Consider the following 21,869-nt stretch of genomic DNA (forward strand, 5'->3'; position numbering starts at 1 on the left):
ATGTTTCTCTTATTTCTGTTTATCAATATAGCAAATATTTTATTTGCCAAAGAACATGATATCTTTGACTCTTAGATTAGCAAAGGACTTTGGAGAGTTCTTTTTTTTTTCCTATTTCCGTTTTGTTATGTTTGTTCCTTTGTTTTGTCTTTTAGATTCTTCATATAAATGAAATCATACAGTATTTGTCTTTCCCTGTTCAACTTATTTCATTTAGCATAATACCCTCTAGGTCCATGCGTGTTGTCGCAAATGGCAAGATTTCATTCTCTTTTATGGCTGAGTAATATTTCATTGTGTATATATATATACCACATGTTCTTTATCCATTCCTCTATCGTTGGGCATTTAGGTTGCTTTTATATCTTGGCTGTAGTAAATAATGCTGCAATGAACATAGGAGTACACATATCTTTTCCAATTAGTGTTTTCATTTTCTTTGGATAAATATCCAGGAGTGGAATTGCTGGGTCATATGGTAGTTTGTTTGTTTTTTTTTTAAAATATTTATTTATTTGGCTGCATCGGGTCTTAGTTGCGGCATGTAGGGTCTTTCACCACGGGGTGCAGATTCTTCCTAGTTGTGGAGTGTGGGCTCCATAACGCATGAGCTCTGTACTTGCAGCATGTGGGCTCAGTAGTTGTGGTACACGGGCTTAGTTGTCCTGCGGCATGTGAGATCTTAGTTCCCCAAACAGGGATCAAACCCGCGTCCCCTGCATTGGAAGGCAGATTCGTAACCACTGGACCACCAGGGAAGTCCCTGGTAGTTCTATTTTTAATTTTTTGAGGAATCTCCATACATCGTTACTGTAGAGTTTTTTTGGTACAGTTAGGAGAAATTGAGGTCCAGAAAGGTCAAATGATAAGGGTTGAACCAAATGTATGATCTAGGTCTCAAGAATCTTCATATTGTGAAGGAATTTTTCGTATTTGCTAAGAAGTCAGGCACACCTGGATTCAAGTCTCAACTCATTAACAAAAAAGGCTGTCTGGCCTTGGACCAGTTTCTTAAGTTTGACTTACAGTTTTATTAATAAAATGTATATACACTCCTAGTATTTTATTTATTTATTGTTGACTGCGCTGCGCAGCATTTGGTATCTTAGTTTCCACAGGGGACGAACCTGTGCCCCCTGCAGTGGAAGCACAGAGTCTAAACCATTGGACTACCAGGAAAGTCCCTGCTAGCATGCTTATTGTGATAATTAGGAAAAAATACATGAAAAGCACTTAGTATAGTAGCTGGCACATTGTATGTAGATGCTTAAATGGTAGCTGCTACTGTTGTCACTGTATTGCTAGTATTGTCTTTACACACTGTAGGAAGATTTTTGTTAACAACTTAGCTTTCTAGGTGGTCTCTTAAAGCTCAAATTCTGTCAGTTTGAATTGGTTAATTTTTAGAGAATGATGTTCCTAAGGGTGGTAAAAATTTTTATTAAGGCAATTTTTTTTTCAAACCCTTACTGTTTTGCAGTTTTGGGTAGCTGAATGGGAGAAGGAGCCAAATGAATTGGATCTAACCTTAACCCATCTTGATTATATGTCAGCCTGCAATGAGCTATAGCTGCCATTACTAATAATGATATAATAGTGCTCACCAAGCACTTATTTTGTGCCAGCCAGGGTCTTAAGCATTTAACATGTTTTATCATTCTTCACAGGTTCTCCTGTTTTTTAATTGATTCTAAGATATTACCCACCCCCCCATACACATTTTAACATCTTTTAACTAGGAAAGTCTTATAATTGCTATTGGCCAGATAGAAATTGCAGCATAGTTATTATTACCTGTCAATTCAATACAAATTGTGAAATGGATTTTAGTAACTTGAGTGAAAAATCCTTTCTGATAGAAGAGCACGCTCAGTAATGCTGTGTCACTAAACTCTTTATGGCACAGATGACAGCATTGTGTGTAGAAACACAAATATTGGTGACTTCGGATAAAAAAGAAATTATGAACAATTGTGCTCAGAATGTGAAGTTACAGAAATATCTTATTATATTTCATTTATTTTTTAAATTTATGTTTGTCCAAGTAATACATGAAAAAAATCTAAGTTTATAAAAGTTCTTTCAATAAGTTAAAAAAAATCCAAGCAATAGGAAAGCATTGTTGCAAAATTAATTGGCATTGTTTTTTCTTTCTTAGTAGTACTTAATTATAATCTCTGTCAGATTATATCAGATTATAAGTATCTGTGGCATCCTAGATTTGATGAAATACTGAGTTATTCTGATTCAAACTCCAGCAGTTTGGAATTTTTAGCCAGTACTGCATACTTTTCTGATGAATGTATGTACTCACTTATTTGTCAGATATATTGTGTTATAACGAAATTCAAAAAGCTGCAGCTCTGAGGCTGATAGGAGAAATATGAGATGTGTTCTCTGTTCAAAAGAGCTTACAGTCTGCTGGGGAGAGAGTCCAGTGTCCATTAAAAATTGGTGTACTTCCCTGGCAGTCCAGTGGTTAAGATTCCAGGCTTCCATTGCAGGGAGCACAGGTTTGATCCCTGGTTGGGGAACTAAGATCCCACGTGCCACACAGTGTGGCCAAAAAAAAAAAAAGGTGAACAGTGCGAATTAGTATTTAAGACCTAAATTTGGTAGTTCATTCTAGAAGAATCAATTTAACTTGGTAATTGGCAGTATACACGAAATGATGAAGATGATTACCACACCACAAACTGAATATTAGTACCTCTGTTAAAGTAAGGAAATTGACTGGAGCAGTTGACAGGTTCAAATGTGAACGTACTTCATTTGAGATGTTAATAAATAACCAAATGACATTAATCTATAATTTTTTCAAGATATAAATAAACCACTTTTAAGGTGTTGTATGCAAAGGCAGAGATTTGAATTGGTACCTGCTTGATTAATTCTGTAAGTCTGCAGTCTGAAGTATGTCAGTGCAATCTAAAGGTTGCAGAATTGGATATTGAAGAAATAAGGTGTTAATTATTATATCCACATTAAATGCTTTTCTTTTCTAGACTCTCTTACGGCATGGTGCAAATCCTGATCTGAGAGATGAAGATGGGAAAACTCCATTAGATAAAGCTCGGGAAAGGGGCCATAGTGAAGTAGTAGCTATTCTTCAGTCTCCAGGTGAGTGGTAATATCTTTCCTTTTAAGCCATCTGCTGTTACTTTTCAGCTTCACTTCCATAGAAGTAGCTTTCTGTAGACATGTTAACATTATATAAAGAAATCATTTCTGTGAAGTCAAATAATTACATACACACACACACACATACACACACACAAACTTATATTTGATAAACATTTAACAGTGTACTATTCTGTGTTCTTTGAGACTGTGGCTGCATGATTCCAAAAAGGCCAAATCACAAGTTTAAGGGGGTGCGAATGTCATAAAGAATAGTTGGTTATTGCATAGACAAAGTAGTTTGACCAAATTTTTAAGTTTTCACAGAGTAGATGAATGCAGAGTCTCTGTGAAATATTTTATGGAATCAAGTGAAGTATCCAAAATTATCTCCTTAAGTTGTGATTCAGCTTCTTGGAGGTACTAATGTTCATTAGTAGTTTTACAAACGCCGTTGATAGATACAACATCCTAATTTGTTTGACTGTTGTTAATTAGGGTAATTATAGTTGATTTTATAGTACATTTCAATGTTTTTTCATTGAAAGAAAAATTTTCCAGCAAAGTATTTTATTGAACAATATTTGTCTGTAGGTGATTGGATGTGTCCAGTTAATAAAGGAGATGATAAGAAAAAGAAAGATACAAACAAAGATGAAGAAGAATGTAATGAGCCGAAAGGAGATCCAGAAATGGCACCCATATACTTGAAAAGGTTACTGCCAGTATTTGCACAAACATTTCAGCAGACTATGCTGCCTTCTATAAGGTAGTTATCCGTACTATTTGTATTTACTAGTTAAAATATGCTAATTATATACCTTTATTTATCTCACTTTTCCAGAAGGATGTGTGAGGTTTATTTTAATATTGAAAAGGTATGGTAAGAATAAAAATTAGATTGGAGAGATAAATCTTTCCTTCTGATGATCTGACTTAAGAGAAGTTTAGAAAATTAAGAAAACTAGACTAACAGTTTTTGTAGCTCACTGAATATCAATTCTAGAGAAATTTTTATAAGTACAACAAACATTTATTGAGCTTTATGGAGGCCTTTTTGATAGAGTCAGTGTAAACTGTCCACTGGAGGAGTTCCCAAAGAATTAAGACTTGGCCCTGTTTATGTGCCCTTGCAAGCTGGTGAGGAAGAAATGAGTAACAATACAGCGTGGCAAGTAGCAGATTAGACATATATTCCCTAGGGATATAGATGGTTTAACAACTAATTGGCTGGGCAAATTGGAGATTTTATGCACAAATGAGATTTAAATTGGGGTTTAAAGGATACTTGGAAGTTTTCTAGGCAGATGAATTTAGAAGGATCATTGTGCAACAGTGTGTGCAAAGGCATGGAGATATGAGTCAATTCATCCTGGTGCAGGTCCTGGTGGCTCTCCCTCTATAGTGTGTCCGAAGTCTGCCATTTCTATCCATCTATTGCTAATACTCTGGTTCAAGGTGCAATAGTCTGTAGTTTGGCTACTATAGTTGCTTCTAAAGTAGTCTTTCTCCTCGTCTTCTATCTTGTCCCTCTACAGTCTGTTCCTGCATGTTATGCTGAATTAGTTTTTCTTTTTTTTAAAAATAAATTTATTTATTTATTTATTTTTGGCTGCGTTGGGTCTTTGTTGCTCCATGCAGGCTTTCTCTAGTTACGGCGAGTGGGGGCTACTCTTCGTTGCAGTGCGAGGGCTTCTCATTATGGTGGCATCTCTTTTTGCGGAACACAGGGTCTAGGCGTGTGGGCCTCGGCAGTTGTGGCATGCGAGCTCAGTACTTGTGGCTCTCAGGCTGTACAACGCAGGCTCAGTAGTTGTGGCACATGGGCTTAGTTGCTCCACGGCATGTGGGATCTTCCCGGACCAGGGATCAAACCTGTGTCCCCTGCATTGGCAGGTGAATTCTTAACCACTGCGCCACGAGGGAAGTCCCCTTTTTTTTTTTTTAAATAATTTACTTTGGCTGCACTGGGTCTTTGTTGCTGCACGCAGGCTTTCTCTAGTTGCGGCAAGTGGGGGGCTACTCTTCGTTGTGGTGCGTGGGCTTCTCATTGTGGTGGCTTCCTTTGTTGCGGAGCACGGGCTCTAGGTGCGGGGGCTTCAGTAGTTGTGGCATGCAGGCTCAGTAGTTGTGGCTCGTGGGCTCTAGAGCACAGTCTCAGTAGTTGTGGCATGGGCTTAATTGCTCCGCGGCATGTGGGATCTTCCCGGACCAGGGCTTGAGCCCGTGTCCCCTGTATCAGCAGGCAGATTCTTAGGCACCTTGCCACTAGGGAAGTCCCCTGAATTAGTTTTTAAATCATAATTATATCACATCATCTTCTGACTTAAACCCTCCAGCAGTTTCTAATTGGCCTTAACTAAAACCTAACTTCTTTTTTTTTTTGCGGTACGCGGGCCTCTCACTGTTGTGGCCTCTCCCGTTGCGGAGCACAGGCTCCGGACGCGCAGGCTCAGCGGCCATGGCTTACGGGCCCAGCCGCTCCACGGCATGTGGGATCCTCCCGGATCGGGGCACGAACCCGTGTCCCATGCATCGGCAGGTGGACTCTCAACCACTGTGCCACCAGGGAAACCCCAAACCTAACTGCTTAACACTCAGGCTTGGAAGGTCTTGTATAAGTCCCACCCAGGTCTCTGATCTCATTTAGTACTATATAACACCTAGCCCATTACACTTACAGTATGCTAGCCTTCTTTCTGTTTTTGGAACATTCTATGTACATTCTTACCATGGGGTTTTTGCACTTACTTCACTTTGTTGGAAGCTTTCTATTCCCAGGATTTTTGAATGATTGGTTACTTCATATCATTCAGGTCTCAGTTCAAATGCTTATGTCCATTGACATTTATCCACCTAATTGAAATTTACCCCTAGGATACTTTTCATATCAATCATGATGTTTTACTGTCTTCACAGAGTTTACACTGTCTGAAATCTTGCTCTTCTTTGAGTTTTTGTTTGTTTTATTGTCTATCTCCCCTCTAAAGCTCCATGAGAGATGGCCTTATGTCCTGCCTTATACCTACAAAGACAAGGAGGTATAGATAGGGCTTGATATTTAGTAGATCTTCAGTAGATACACTGAATGATTGAATGAGTGCGTTTTGTTTGCAGCTGCAAGTATTTTGGTATCAGTGGGATATGGGATATGTTTGTATAGCTCAGGGAATACTGTCAAAAAGGTAGACAAGAGCTTTTTATGACCTGTGGAGGCCTTTCTGGTCTAGATAGTGAGTATGGACTTTACCCCGCAGTTCAAGAAGATTCATTAAAGACTTGTGAGGAAAGTTGTCACAGTCAGATTTGTGATTTATAAAGATCACTTTGGCAGTCTGGTGGAGCAAAGTACTGGAGGAGGGCAAGAATGAAAACAGACTACTTACGGGTTAATTATCGATGTGAACTTTAGACAGTTGCTGGAAGACTGGATTGGTGGGAACAGATTGAAGAGGTTGGGAGATGGGTTGTATTGGGTTGGCCAAAAAGTTCTTTTGGGTTTTTCCACAAGATGCTATGGAAAAACCCGAATGTACTTTTTGGCCAACCCTGTATAAGGGTTGATGACCACCAATTAGATTGGAGGGATGAAGGAAAGGAAGGGGTAAAGAATGACTGCCAAACTTTTGGCTGAGTGATTGAGAATTTGATTTTAAGTTCAGGAGGTCTTTAGAACATGGAGTTTTGTAGGATTCAAGTGCCTTAAATACCAGTATTATGAGTTGACATTAAAGTGAAAGTAGTTTACTTTAAATAGGATGAAAGTGCCAGTCAATTCACTGTGAACACCTAGGAACTTGGTTTTTATTCTTCCCCAAATAGCTACAGAAGGGTAGGTGTTAGTGGGGCCACTTTCTGTTTGTTTGTTTAACAAAAGATTTGATTCATTTTTAGAAATGAGCAAGTTCAATTTTGAACAGATAATTTGGCCTGAAAATTTTAGAGGACTAGGTGTCATGCGAATTAAAAAACCTTAAGTTATATTTGGAGTTAGAATTGCTTCATTATAAGGCCATCAGGAAATTATAAAGTATGTCACCATATAACAGAGTTCCCTTAATGGATAGTTATTTTTTTTATCATTCTTTTAAATATTTGAAGATCGTCTAAACACAATTTTAGTTATAGCATATTTGATGCTAAATTTTTCCAGATAATAGCTGACAAATTTAATTGTGGTGAATAAGATAGCATATATCTTATATCTTAGTTCAGAGCTCAGACTCTGGAGTCAGCTCAAAGTCAGTCCAAAAGTCAGTGTTGCCACTTTGTAGACAGATAGCCATGGACAAGATAGTTAACCTCTTGATCTTAATTCATCTCTAGGATGGGATAATTATACTTAATTCTCTATAGGTGTGAAAATTAAAATTAAGTATGTGTGGTATTTAGCATAGTGCCTAATATTTTAGAGGTATTTGTAAAAAGATAGTTTATTAAAAAACTGTTTTATCATAGATAAGTTAAAATGTATTAAAACGTCGAGATAATCATATAATGAACCCTATCACATAGCTTCAATAAGTTTTAACAAATATCCCAGTCTTATTTCATTTATACCTCCCCAACTGTACTATTTTGAGGAAATCCAAGACTCAAATAGTTTTATCCATAATTTTTCTATATGCATCCATAAAAAATAAGTGTTCTTTTGTTTAGCACAGGCAATATAGCCAATATTTTTGTTGTTTTTGTTTTTGTTTGTGTTTTTTTGCGTTACGCAGGCCTCTCACTGTTGTGGCCTCTCTTGTTGCGGAGCACAGGCTCCGGACGTGCAGGCTCAGAGGCCATGGCTCACGGGCCCAGCCGCTCAGCGGCATGTGGGATCCTCCCGGACCGGGGCACGAACCCATGTCCCCTGCATCGGCAGGCAGACTCTCAACCACTGTGCCACCAGGGAAGCCCTAGCCAATATTTTATAGTAACTTTAAATGAAGTATAATCTATAAAAATATTGAATCACTATGTTGTATACCTGAAACTACTAGAATACTACATGTAAATAAACTGTACTTCAATAAAAAAATAATTTTTCATCATTAAAAAGGGATTCTTTAAAAAAAAAGGGATTCTTTTTTGTTTTTTAACATAATTGCAATACCGTTATTACACCTAAAATAATTATAATAGTTCTTAAATATTATCAAACATCAAATCAGCATTCATTGTTCCCAATTTTCTCATAAATTTTTTTCTTGACAATTGGGTTTTGGGGGGTTAATATTTTATGTTATTAATATGTTAATATTTTCCCTTGCTTCCTTTATTTTTGTAATATATTACAAGAATATATAGCAAATATATAAATTTATCTGTAAATGATGCATAGTATTTTACAAGTTAAAGATTTATATAAATCGTATCATATTGTATGATTCTTCTTAATTTGATTTTTATCTGGTAATATTTTTTTTGTTTGGTAAGATTCTTTCTTGCAGTTCATCCATTTCCACTTCCAAATCATTCATTTTTTTCTTTTCTTTCTTCTCAAATGTTTATCAGAACTTGGTAGGAAGAATGACTTTTAAAACTTGTTTGTGTTAGTGCTATCTGTCATTTAAAATTTATTCTATGTAAAAAAACAAAACTGCATATCAGCAACAGTATTAGCCGTAACCATGAAAGTGACAGAAATATAAACTTGTAATCCAGATAAATCTTCCAACAAATTGGTATTTGTTAGCAAGTATGACCAAGGCATACTACCTTTATTATGCAGAGAACACATACAAGTTTTTGGTCAAAGTATAAATGCCAATTTAAATAAATTAGCCAATGACATTATGGTACAGTGCTCAAGATGAAAAAGAAGACAACAGGGAAAAATGTATCCCCTTACTAGTAAAAAACAAAACATTTAAAAGTAAAATTTCATGTCCTTTTCACCCATTAGACATTTAAGAACCTTTTTTTTTTTTACAAAAATAACAAAATCGTAATGGATTAGTACATCCATATCTACTGATAATTTAAGCTATTAACAGTCCTTTTGTCCCCTAGCTTTATTGAGGCATAATTGACATATAAAATTGTAAGATTTTTAAAATGTACATCTTAGTGATTTGATATGTGTATACATTGTGAAAGGATTCCCCTCATTTAGTTAATCAGCATATCCATCACTTCACGTATTTATCTTTGTGTATGTGTATACATGTGTGTTTGAGAGAGAACATTTAGTCTTAGCAAATGTTAATTATACAATACAGTTTTATCAACTATAGTCACCATTTTTTATATTAAATGCTCAAACCTTATTCATTTTATAGCTGAAAGTTTGTACCCTTTTACCAACCTCTCCTTAATTCCCCCATCCCCAGCCACTGGCAGCCACTTTTCTACTGTTTCTATAAGTTTGACTTTCTTTTTTTTTTAGATTCTCATTTAAGTGATATAAGGCAGTATTTGTCTTTCTCTGGCTTATCCACTTAGCATAATGCCCTTGAGGTCCATCCATGTTGTCACTTAACAGATTTTTAAAAAATCAGTTTGCTGAGTATAGATTCAGTATTGATGCACATTCAGTACGTACGAAAATATTTAGACTCTTGGATCCAAGAATCCCTCTACTGAAGAAATAAAACTGTTCACCAAAAATAGTGCTATTTATAATAGAAAAGCCAGTAAGCTGAATGCTTATGATTTATATAATAGTGATAAACAGGAAAATTTTATGTTATGAATATTATGCATAGTGTACTGGTTAAGAGATGAGTTTGAGTTGAGGCTTTAATTTATTAGCCCTGTGACCTTAGTAGAATTACCTTTTTTTGTCTCATGTTTTTTCATCTGTAAAACTGAGCTAATAAAACCTACTTAATAGTGGGTTTGGTGGATGGATTAAATGAGGGTATAAAGTTTTTAAAATATATACAGGTGTTCCTGGCTTATTATGACTCAGCATGGTAGTGACACATAGCCTGATAGGTAGGTAGACAACATAGAAACATTCTTACGCTATTTTAATTCAAGTAAATCATGATATAAAATTATTATTATACATAAATACTGATTTTGCAACCAAATATAAATTGCCGTTAACGAACACTGGAAGGAACTAATCCTGTTAGGGCAGTTTGCCCTCCATCTGCCTACTATTTTCTCTAATGTACTTGAATTTGTAATAAAACATGTTTTAAAATTAAAGAATACATGAAATTCACCTAGAGAGAGTTATGAAATACATCAGGACCACATTCTGTAGGAATACAGCTGTCAGATACCTCTCTTGGATTTCGATAGTGATTTTTGCCTCTCCATCCTTCCTGTGGAGAACTCACCTCAAGGGCAATGATATGTACAGCTTGGCACACAGACTATTGTTAGATGCTCAGAAAACATGTGTTAAAAGCATTATTGACTTTTATGTAATAGACCAGTGTATTATAATTTAAATGTGTGTGGATATTTGTGTATTTTATTTTAAAAGAACAAATCACTTATAAAATTGAGGTTAGTTTGTGTGACATTGAGTATCTTCTGTGTTCTAAGTAAAGCAGTGGATAATAAAAGGGAAAGGAGTCATGCCAAGTTGTTAACAATGGGAATATTTAAGGGCATGGGATTACTAGGATCTCATTTGTATGAGAATATTATAATGAACATGTTTTAAATTTGACAAAGGACAAAAATCCTTAATTTGAAATAAGAGTTCCATATAAACCATCAGGTGTTTTAAGTTAAGAGTTTTATATTTGGGGTTATAGATGCCATTTATTAGTAATTGTGTTACTTTTGATTTTCTAAAATTATCATGGCATGTTAACAGTCATGCTGGTTAATATAAAATAGCACATGTAAGAAAATTACAAAAATAATTGTTTTTAATGAGCTCAATATATTAATAGTAGAAAAATGAAATTCCCTCAAAAAGTGAACATAAACCTAGTGCTAGTATTGTCTTAGTTTTTTGTATTCTTTAAAAAAAAAATTTTTTTTATTGGAGTATAGTTGATTTACAATGTTGTGTTAGTTTCTGCTGTACAGCAAAGTGAGTCAGTTGTAGATACACATATATCCATTTTTTTTTATTCTGTTCCCATATAGGTCATTACAGAGTATTGAATAGAATTCCCTGTGCTATTCAGTAGCTTCTTATTAATTGTATTCGTTTATTAAGTGTATATTTTAGCAGAGTATTTAAAGCTTAAATTGGATATTTTGGTTTTCATTAGTGTTGCATTTTGTTTTATTTTAGCTTCTCACCATGGCTAACTAAAATTCTTTTTTTACTTTTCAAGGAAAGCAAGTCTTGCTCTGATTCGAAAAATGATTCATTTTTGCTCTGAAGCACTCTTGAAAGAAGTTTGTGATTCTGATGTTGGTCACAATTTGCCTACAGTACTAGTGGAAATCACTGCAACAGTTCTTGATCAAGAGGTTAGTTTATTATCTTTGTTGAAATTCCTGTAGCTTTAATTCCCATTAGATAGTAGTCAGTAAAATAATTTAACTTGTGTCCTAATTTTATTAAATCATTTTGTCTGTACAAATGATTGCATTTGTCTACTCCACGCAACTAAACTTATTTTTATCATTTTCCCTTGATTTCGTTTTTTTTCCCCCCAGGACGACGATGATGGCCACTTGCTGGCTTTGCAAATCATAAGGGACTTAGTAGATAAAGGTGGTGATATTTTTTTGGATCAGCTAGCCAGACTTGGTGTAATTAGCAAAGTGTCAACTTTGGCAGGTCCTTCCTCTGATGATGAGAATGAAGAGGAATCAAAACCAGAAAAAGTGAGTGGTCTTAATTGCAGTGGTATCTATCAGGAATAGGGTTTCTTTTGAGGAAATGTAGTTCCAGTTACAATGGGTTTTGACAAAATAATGGCAGTATGGAGTAGTATTATAATTTTTTAAAATTTGGTCACTTTTCTTTTAAAATACATCATTGGTAAAATTTAAAACTTGAAGAAAAGTTGCAAATAAAGAATATCAGAACATCCTCTATCCAAAATCACTAATTATTGACATTTTGCTCCATTTGCTTTGTTACTTACAAAGACACACGTGTGCATGCACATTTAAAATACATTTTTTGAGGGAATTTCCTGGCGGTCCAGGGGTTGGGACTCTGAGCTTTCACTGCCAAGCGCCCGGGTTCGATCCCTGGTCGGGGAACTAAGATCCCATAAGCCACGTGGTATGGCCAAAATAATAATAATAATGATGATAATAATAAAATATATAATTTGAGAGAAGCTGGATACATAGTGCCCCTTTTTGTAAATTTATTTATTTATTTTTGTTTTGTTTTGGCCGTACCTCGTGGCATGTGGAACTTCCCTAAATAGGGATTGAACCCGTGCCCTCTGCAGTGGAAGCACGGAGTCTTAACCACTGGATTGCCAGGGAAGTCAGTGCCCCTTTTTATACCTAAAATCTTCACCAAAAAACCAGGACATTGTCTTATAGAATCCTAGTATAGTTATTAAAATCAGGAAATTTAATATTTATAGAAAATGTTATCTAATCCAGAGACAGTATTCAAATTTGCCATTGCCCTAATAGCAATGCCCTCCTACGGCCCACACCACCCCCCCCCCCAGAATCCAGTCTAGGAGCACAGTACATTTCGTTGTCATGTTCCATTTCTCAGCGTTTCTTTTTCTTTCATAGCCTTGGCATTTTTTTGAAGAGGACAGACCACTTAATTTGGACAATGACCCTCACGTTGTGTTTGTGCCATGTTTCTTCATAACTAGATTCAGGTTGTGTGTTTTTAAGCAGAAAGACTATAGAGGTGATGTTATGGTCTTCTCATGTGTAAAATGTGCCTTTTTAGAGGCACATGATGTCTGTTTGCGCTCTTGCTGTTGACGTTAACTTGGATCAGTTGGCTGTGTTTGTTTCTACCAGGTTTCTCTATTGTAAAGATTTATTTTTTGCGGTACACGGGCCTCTCACTGCTGTGGCCCCTCCCGTTGCGGAGCACAGGCTCCGGATGCGCAGGCCCAGCGGCCATGGCTCACGGGCCCAGCCGCTCCACGGCATGTGGGACCCTCCCGGACCAGGGCACGAACCCGTGTGCCCTGCATCGGCAGGCGGACTCTCAGCCACTGAGCCACCAGGGAAGCCCTGTAAAGATACTTTTTCCCTTTTGTAATTAATAAGTAATTTGTGGGGAGATAATTTGAGACTGTGCAAATACGCAGTTTCTCTTTAAACTTTTATCCACTAGTTTCAGTACCTATCGATAATTCTTGCCTTAGATTGCATATTTAAAAATATGCCTTATTTGTCTCTACCAATTGCCAGCTATGATTTAGTCCTACCATTTAGTGAATGCTTCCTACATATTAGTGACTGAGTATTAACAGTTTTGAGAGAATGGTAGGGTATGGTAATTGCAGAATCCTGAGTGGTTTAGTGTATATGTGTGTTTCCTAACTTACTGGAGATTTAACAAAAAACAAAACAAGAAGTGATATCTGGGTTCATCCCCCTGGAATTCTTTCATTCAGAAATAGGTTACAGAGCTAGCAGTCTTTGTAGAAGTTAACAAGCAAACATTTATATGAAAATGATAAGAACCTACAATAGCCAAAGCATCCTTGAAAATGAACAAAGTTGAAGGACATACACCAGCAGATTTCAAGTCTTATTATAAAGCTATAGTAAGCAAGAAAGTGTGGTAGTGGTGTAAGAATAGATTAATGACCCACACATATATGGTCAATTGTTCAAAGAAAGTGCTAAGATAATTCAGTCACAAAAGGATGGTCTTGAACATGATGCTTGAACAAGTGGATAACATATGCAGAAATATGAAATCTTACCCCTTTTAACAAAAAAAGAAATCATGAACTGAAATGGATGGGCTAAAACTGGAAGGCTTCTTAGAGGAAAAAGAAGAAAATCTTAGTGACCTTGAACTTGTCAGAGATTTCTTAGGACATTAAAAGATTATAAAAGAACCAAAAAAAATTGTTTTCATTAAAATTAAACCTTTGTTCTTCACACTACATTATTATTTTTTAATATATTTATTTGGCTGCACGGGGTCTTAGTTGCAGCACACGGGATCTTCATTGTAGCATGCAGGGTCTTTAGTTGAGACATGCAGGATCTTTTAGTTGCAGCATGCGAACTTTTAGTTGCGGCACGTGGGATCTAGTTCCCTGATCAGGGATCGAACCCGGGCCCCCTGCGTTTGGAGTGGAATCTTAGCCACTGGACCACCAGGGAAGTCCCCAAAATACATTATCTGGAAATGAGAAGACAAGCCAGAAAATTCTTTGAGATTTATCTTTATTCTTTGAAAATACCTTCTTCTTTTGTTTGTTTTTTGGCTGCGCTGCGTGGCTTGTGGGATCTTAGTTCTCTGACCATAGATTGAACCCCTACCCCCTGCAGTGGAAGCATGAAGTCCTAACCATTGGACTGATTTTGGCCTTCATTTTTTTTTCTATTTTATAAATATATTTATTTATTTATGCCGTGTTGGGTTGCTGCATGCGGGCTTTCTCTAGTTGCAGTGAGTGGAAGCTACTCTTTGTTGCCATGTGCGGGTTTCTCATTGTGGTGGCTTCTCTTGTTGAGGAGCACGGGCTCTAGGCACGCAGGCTTCACTAGTTGTGGCTCGCAGGCTCTAGAGCACAGGCTCAGTAGTTGTGGTGCACGGGCTTAGTTGCTCTGTGGCACGTGGGATCTTCCTGGACCAAGGTTCGAACCCATGTCCCCAGCACTGGCAGGTGGATTCTTCACCACCGCACCACCCGTGAGGTCCCTTGGCCTTCATTTTCAATGGACATTTTCAGTTCCTACAGGGACTCTTGGCTGATCATTTTCCAGCACTTGAAGAGATATTTCATTGTCACCTGATGTGCATAGTCTCTACTGAGACGTTTTCTTCCTCTGGCTGTTTTTAAGACTTTATAACTTGTTTTTAGCAATTTGACTTTGATGTGCTTAGCTGTTTGGTTTGTGTGTGTGCATGCACATGTGGGTTTTCTGCCCCTGCTCGGGATTATTTAATTTTTTTTGGTCTGTGGGCTTACAGTTACATCACATTTGGAAAAATTTTGAACTGTTGGTATGATGATTTTCCACTCTGGCTGTTAGGAATGCAAATGTCTGACCACCCTGTGTGACCTCTGAATTGTTCACCTTACCATTTTCAAGTCATTCTTTGCCCTGCCTTATGGAACATCACCTGTACACAGATGCGCTGGTACTCAGTAGAGATGTCCTGGTGACCGCTTTGCACATTTCTGGAGGCTTTTTGTGCTTGACTCCCTGATCCTGAACTCATCCACCACATATTCCATTTGCCTTAATCTCTTCAAACACAGATCTCCATTTCCTCGACTTAAACTGCTGGCCTCTGTGTTCCTTCTTCTTAAGACCTTAGCCAGAAACTCTGTCTGAGCCTAAGGGGCTTACCTTATTTGTTTCTGTTTTCTGGGAGATCATGCAGTCCTGTGTTGCTTGTTGTCCAGTATTTGAAAACACTTTTTCATGTATTTTGTCTGTTTTTTTTAGTTGTTGACAGTGGATAGGCAAGTCTTGATCCTTATTAACCTATCATGGCCTGGAGCACAAGTACTATGTTTAGGGAAATTTATAATCCATATTTTATAATCTTATTTTAGTGTTATAAGCTAAGTACTACTTCAGGGAAGAAGCATGTAAAAGATACATTTAAAACAATTTTAAGTATAAGTCTTCATAAAGTTTAAAAGTACTTTACCCATATACGCATGCATGCACACACATGCCAAGATCATATATGTTAATGATGAATATTCTTAATATTAAATGTTGTCAACAGAATAAAAATTTTTTTGATGCCGGGGTAGGCAAACAGTGTTTACAAGTTATTTTTCTTTTAGACACGCTATAGCTAACATTTTGATGATTATAGGAATAATCCAGTATATTTGATTCACTTGGCTAAGGTTGGGAACTTATAAATTATATTGTTAAAACACATTTCTGGTCATCCTTTTGCACCCTAGGTTTGGATACCATTGATCTAGTGTAAACATTCATTTTTTACAAATAATCTGTTAGGCCCAGAGATATGGTGAGTTTATCAAGTCCTAGATAATTAGCTAATTGTGTGTAAACCTAATCCATTTGTCTTCTTTACCTTTATACCTGGAAATGTTATAACTTTGTTTATTATGTGAATTTCTTGACTTTTTTTTAGGATGGACTTTTGAGATTATAGGTAATTAGTTGAATCAGAATATGTATTAAAATACAGGCAGATGAATATTATATTCAGGATGTTTTAATTCTGAATTTGATTCATGGTCATGTTTTTTTAAGTACTTATGAATATTTGGAATATAAGTTATTTCCCACGTTTCACTGAATAATTTTACACATTTAGGAAGATGAACCACAGGAAGATGCTAAAGAATTGCAGCAGGGTAAGCCATATCATTGGAGAGACTGGTCCATCATTAGGGGAAGGGACTGCTTATATATATGGAGTGATGCAGCAGCCTTGGAACTATCTAATGGCAGTAATGGATGGTTTAGATTTATCTTGGATGGAAAACTTGCCACCATGTATTCAAGCGGTAGTCCTGAAGGTGGATCAGATAGTTCAGGTAATATTTTGTTTCTGTTAAAATGTTTTACTAGTTTCTGTAGTTTTGATAATTTGTTTTTCTGCTCATATTTTTGCCACCATTGTCATAGCAATAGCATGTCCTTGATGATCATATGGCCATTTCTTTAATATTAACAGAGAAAAATGATTGTACCATGAAAGCATTTCATACTTTTTTATTGTATGAGACAAGGAATAGCATTGTATCAGTATCTACTTTTACTGTCTCCATCCTTTAGGTAAAGGTGCCTCTTATCACGTAATGATGAATTGCACATGTGTGATGCTGTCTCAAATTATCTTTTCCCAAAAGCCTTCTACTTTAAAAAAATTATGGCTGTAGGATTGTTTTAATGCTTGAACCTAAATAATATCAAACCAGTGAGAGTATATCAGAACAAAACTTTGATGAAAGTTTTTTAATAAAATTGATATTTCAATAGGTAGTTTCCTTAAAAAAATGGAATATTTGAAAGGAATGAAGTTTTAAAACAAACATTTTGTCTTTATAGAAAGCAGAAGTGAATTCTTAGAGAAGTTACAAAGAGCTCGAGGCCAAGTAAAGCCATCTACTTCAAGTCAACCTATACTCTCAGCACCAGGACCCGCTAAACTCACTGTAGGGAATTGGTCACTAACATGTTTGAAAGAAGGAGAAATTGCTATTCATAACTCAGATGGCCAGCAAGCAACGATATTGAAAGAAGATTTACCTGGTTTTGTGTTTGAATCTAATAGAGGAACAAAGCATTCATTTACTGCAGAAACTTCTCTGGGTAAGTATGTAGGTATGTCAGTTTAACAGATAAGAATAAATGAATATGTTAAATTGCAATAAGATATGTTCTGTGAAATAACTTTCTTTTTTTTTTTTTAAGGTTCAGAATTTGTGACTGGCTGGACTGGCAAAAGAGGCAGAAAACTAAAATCTAAGTTAGAAAAAACTAAGCAAAAGGTATTATTTATGGGATTTGCTTTGTTTTTTGTCTTTTATACTGATGTAGCAAGGCTTCAGGGGTAGATCGTAGGCATTTAAAAAATTGAGCCATGTAACATAAGCTACCCTAATCTAATGTATTTTTAGTTTTCCTCTTTCTGTGCTTATTATTTTCTGCAATATGTATACATTTACGTATAGTTTTTATACTATAAGTAAACACCAACATTAAAATAGAAACAAAATTGAGACAAAGTATAAAATTTAAATTATTTTAAAATTATGTGAGTTATTAATGTCACAGAAACTTTAAACTCATGCTTTAATTATGATTAATGATAGTATTTTTAGTGATGTAGTGGGATTGAAAATGCATTATTATAATTTACAGTCTTGATTTAATACTTCGTGATGAATCAATTTGAATTCCTGGGTCTAGATTCAGATAATTTGATGCTTAGTTTAATGGCCATCTCAGATGAAACCACTGTTTCAAAAAGATACAGGAGCAAATATGTTACTGACTCCAGGAGCAAATATGTTATTGACTCATATTACTAATTTTTAAATTCTATCCATGTATTATGCATTGTTTTTTTCAAAAATAAAGCCATTATATTTCTCTCTTTCTTTTTTTTTTTTAAATTGGGGTATAGTTGTTTTCCAATGTTATGTTAGTTTCTACTGTACAGTGAAGCAAAGTAGAGTTCCCTGTGCTATACAGCAGTTTCTTATTAGTTATGTTTTATACATATTAGTGTATATATGTCAGTCCCAATCTCCCAGTTCATCCTACCCCACCCCACCCCACTTTCCACCCCCCTTGGTGTCCATACGTTTGTTTCCTACATCCATGTCTCTATATTTCTTTTTTTAAAATAATATTTATTTATTTATTCATTCAGCTCTGCCAGGTCTTAGTTGTGGCACTCGGGATCTTCACTGCTGTATGCGAGTTCTTGGTTGTGGCATGCTGGATCTTCAGTTGCAGCATGCAGGATCCTCAGTTGCAGCATGTGGGCTCTTTAGATGAGGCATGGGAACTCTTAGTTGTGGCATGCGAACTGTTAGTTGTGGCAGGCAAACTCTTAGTCGCAGCATGCGAACTCTTAGTCGCAGCATGTGGGATCTAGTTTCCTGACCAGGGTTCGAACCCGGGCCCCCTGCATCGGGAAGGCAGAGTGTTAACCACTGGACCACCAGGGAAGTCCCAAGCCATTATATGTCCATCTTTATTATATCAATTGTTCTTGAATTTTTTTTTTATTTTTTTTTTTTGTTCTTGAATTTTTTAATTTTTAAAAGAGAAAATAAAATCTCATAGTTAGATTCAGTATCTTCTGATGACACATTTTTATTTTACCTAAAATAATGATGTAGTTTTTTCATATAGTATGTGAAGAATGCTTTTGGGTGATTGGGATAGGGGGTACTTGTGTGGCTTTGGCCATAGGAATAGTCATAAGGGGTTTTATTTGGAGCACTATATTATATAATATATATATGTTATATATATTATATATATTCATTCATGTCTTCATTTCCAGTTGTAAATTTGCTAGGCTATCCCAAAGATATTCCACATTTCCACCTGCTAGACCTAGGAAAGAAAATGGCTTGCTTTCTTTTTCTCTCTCTCTTTCTTGCTTTCTTTAATTTATAAATGTATATTACCTCTGTAGCTATATATATTATTCCATGATTGCTTCTGTGTTTTTCAAAAAAGAGTGTGAAGCCAGAGGTTTTTTTCCAATTCAGGATATCTTAAGGGCATTTGAGGAAGAAATATCTCAATTGAAGGTAGCCATTAGATGGTAAAAGGAATTTGAACTAAATACAGTTTTCATTTTCATGCTAGTTATGTTCTATAAAGCTGCCATGAATACTGAACCATTGTTTCTTGGAGAAATACAGGTTTAGGTTCCTGTGAGGCTCTGGTCACATTTTTAAAATTTTGTTTTGTTTTGTTTTTGCGGTGCGCGGACCTCTCACTGTTGTGGCCTCTCCCGTTGCGGAGCACAGGCTCCGGATGCACAGGCCCAGCGGCCATGGCTCACGGGCCCAGCCGCTCCGTGGCATGTGGGATCTTCCCAGACCGGGGCACGAACCCGTGTCCCCTGCATCGACAGGCGGACTCCCAACCACTGCGCCACCAGGGAAGCCCACATTTTTAAAGTTTTTGCTGCACTGTGCTTGCCGAAAAATGACTGTGAAAAGTGCTGCAAGTATTGATTTGTGGATTACAAATGAATTTTAATGACTAGTTGATTTCACAAATATTAAATTCTCAAATAATGAGGCTCAGCTGTAATTTTTTTTTTTTTTTTTTTTTTTTTTGCGGTACGCGGCCCTCTCACTGTTGTGGCCTCTCCCGCTAGCTGTAATTTTTATAAAGCTACCGGTCAGCTTTCTCAGGAGTTTTTTGGAATAAAAACTTTTTTGGTGTTGTATTAACCAACAAATCTAGATTAACTCCCAGGGAACTGAACTTTTACAGTACAAAAGAAAAGTAAATCAAGGAGGATATAGTCTCAGTCCTGTAGTTTCATTTTCTTAAAAAATATGATTATTGATTCAGATCCTTGAAATCAGTAGTAAATCAGTGATCATATGGCTCTTTTGCATATGAAAGTAGTATATATCAACATATAGTAATTTTAGGTAAAAATAATTTTAGCTATTAGTTTTAACCTGTTTTTATTTCTTAATATTGTTTATAAAGGAATATTTTTTTCAGTGTTGTCTGATATCCAGAACTTATCTTTTAATTCTAAAAGGCATACTAAAATAGAATGGGAAGGTACTATTAATTCATTTAGGGAGTGAAATTTTTTGTTACATTAGAGCTATGCTTATGATTTAAATAAAATCACATAAATCTTAAATTTACATTATTTAAGCATATATTTTAAAGAATGTTACATACTGAATTTCATCAGACTCAAGCCTTGGACATGTGTGGGTTTCTCTCTCAAATAACATTAATTTAACTTAAATGAGAGGTAATTAGTACCCAAACTGATAATACAGTCATTCTTTCTCTTGATGAAATATATAAATATATGAGCATCATATATACTTTGTGTGAATAAATAGAAAAAAGACATAATAACCTAAAGTACACCCCAGAATGTTAAAAGGTTCAACTTCAGTTGATGGAATTATAGATGGCTTAATTTTCTTTCTTTCTTTCTTTCTTTTTTTTTTGCTTATTTGTATTTTCTAATTGGTTCACCATAAAATAGGTTACTTTTATTAAAAAGAGCGAAGTGACCTTTTTATAGGTTTAATTTGATTTAAATGAAATAAGCTCCTATTTGGTATATGAATACAAAGTTTAAAACTTAAAATTATAAGTTCTTCGATTTGACATTGCTAAAATCTGCTAGAGTAGTTTTTCAACCATGAGAACTTCTTGATGTATATGAATAGAAGTAGTAACATTTTTTGGAACTTGATACTAGCACAAATGTCTTAATTCTAAAGGTTGCATGTATATATTTAAAAGGAAGATTTGGTAAAATTATTAATTGTAGTAAAGATTCACATTTACTATTTTTATTTTGGTAGGTACGAACTATGGCTCGAGATTTATATGATGACCACTTTAAAGCTGTTGAAAGCATGCCTCGTGGAGTAGTGGTAACACTCAGAAACATAGCAACTCAGTTAGAGTCATCTTGGGAACTTCATACAAATAGACAAGTATGTTAGCCTTTAGATTTTATGACACACAGTGATCTTGGTTTCCTTTTTTCCTGCGTTACTATTTCTTTATTGTGATAAAATTTTATATTCTGGGTATTGATTAGGGGGTCAGAAAATTATCACCCATGGGCTAAATTTTGTATGGTTTTGTGAGGTAAGAAGGGTTTTTACATTTCTAAATGGCTGAACACAAATCAAAAGTAAGAATAAAAAAAAAAAAGTAAGAATAATATTTCATGATACCTGAAAATTATATGCATGTGTAAAGTCAGTGTCCATAGTAGTTTTATTGCTCACAGCCATGCTCATTTATTTACATATTGTCCGTGACTGATTTAGTGGCCACAATGGCAGACTTAAATAGGTGTGACCAAGATATGTGATGTGGCCTGTGAAGCCTAAAATATTTACAGTCGGCCCTTTACAAAAGAGTTTACCAGGCCTGGTAGAGATAATTTGCATTAATAATTTGAATTTCTTAATCTAATTTAGTATCTAATTTATTTTCATGGTAATTGATGCTCTGATAAGTTAAGT

General features: G+C 35.7%; 1 protein-coding gene across 1 annotated transcript in view; it reads left to right on the forward strand.

Annotated features, from left to right (window-relative positions):
* HECTD1 (HECT domain E3 ubiquitin protein ligase 1) overlaps positions 1-21,869 on the forward strand; it is an 89,599-nt gene that overhangs the window by 31,139 nt on the left and 36,591 nt on the right. The window contains exons 9-16 of the mRNA XM_060144085.1: positions 3,006-3,120; positions 3,715-3,889; positions 11,361-11,499; positions 11,689-11,859; positions 16,463-16,685; positions 17,200-17,463; positions 17,566-17,642; positions 21,195-21,329. Of these exons, the coding sequence (XP_060000068.1) occupies positions 3,006-3,120; positions 3,715-3,889; positions 11,361-11,499; positions 11,689-11,859; positions 16,463-16,685; positions 17,200-17,463; positions 17,566-17,642; positions 21,195-21,329 (1,299 nt within the window). The remainder of the gene's footprint in view (positions 1-3,005; positions 3,121-3,714; positions 3,890-11,360; positions 11,500-11,688; positions 11,860-16,462; positions 16,686-17,199; positions 17,464-17,565; positions 17,643-21,194; positions 21,330-21,869) is intronic.

Source organism: Lagenorhynchus albirostris, chromosome 1, assembly GCF_949774975.1.
Source record: "Lagenorhynchus albirostris chromosome 1, mLagAlb1.1, whole genome shotgun sequence".
Taxonomy (NCBI): Eukaryota; Metazoa; Chordata; class Mammalia; order Artiodactyla; family Delphinidae; genus Lagenorhynchus; species Lagenorhynchus albirostris.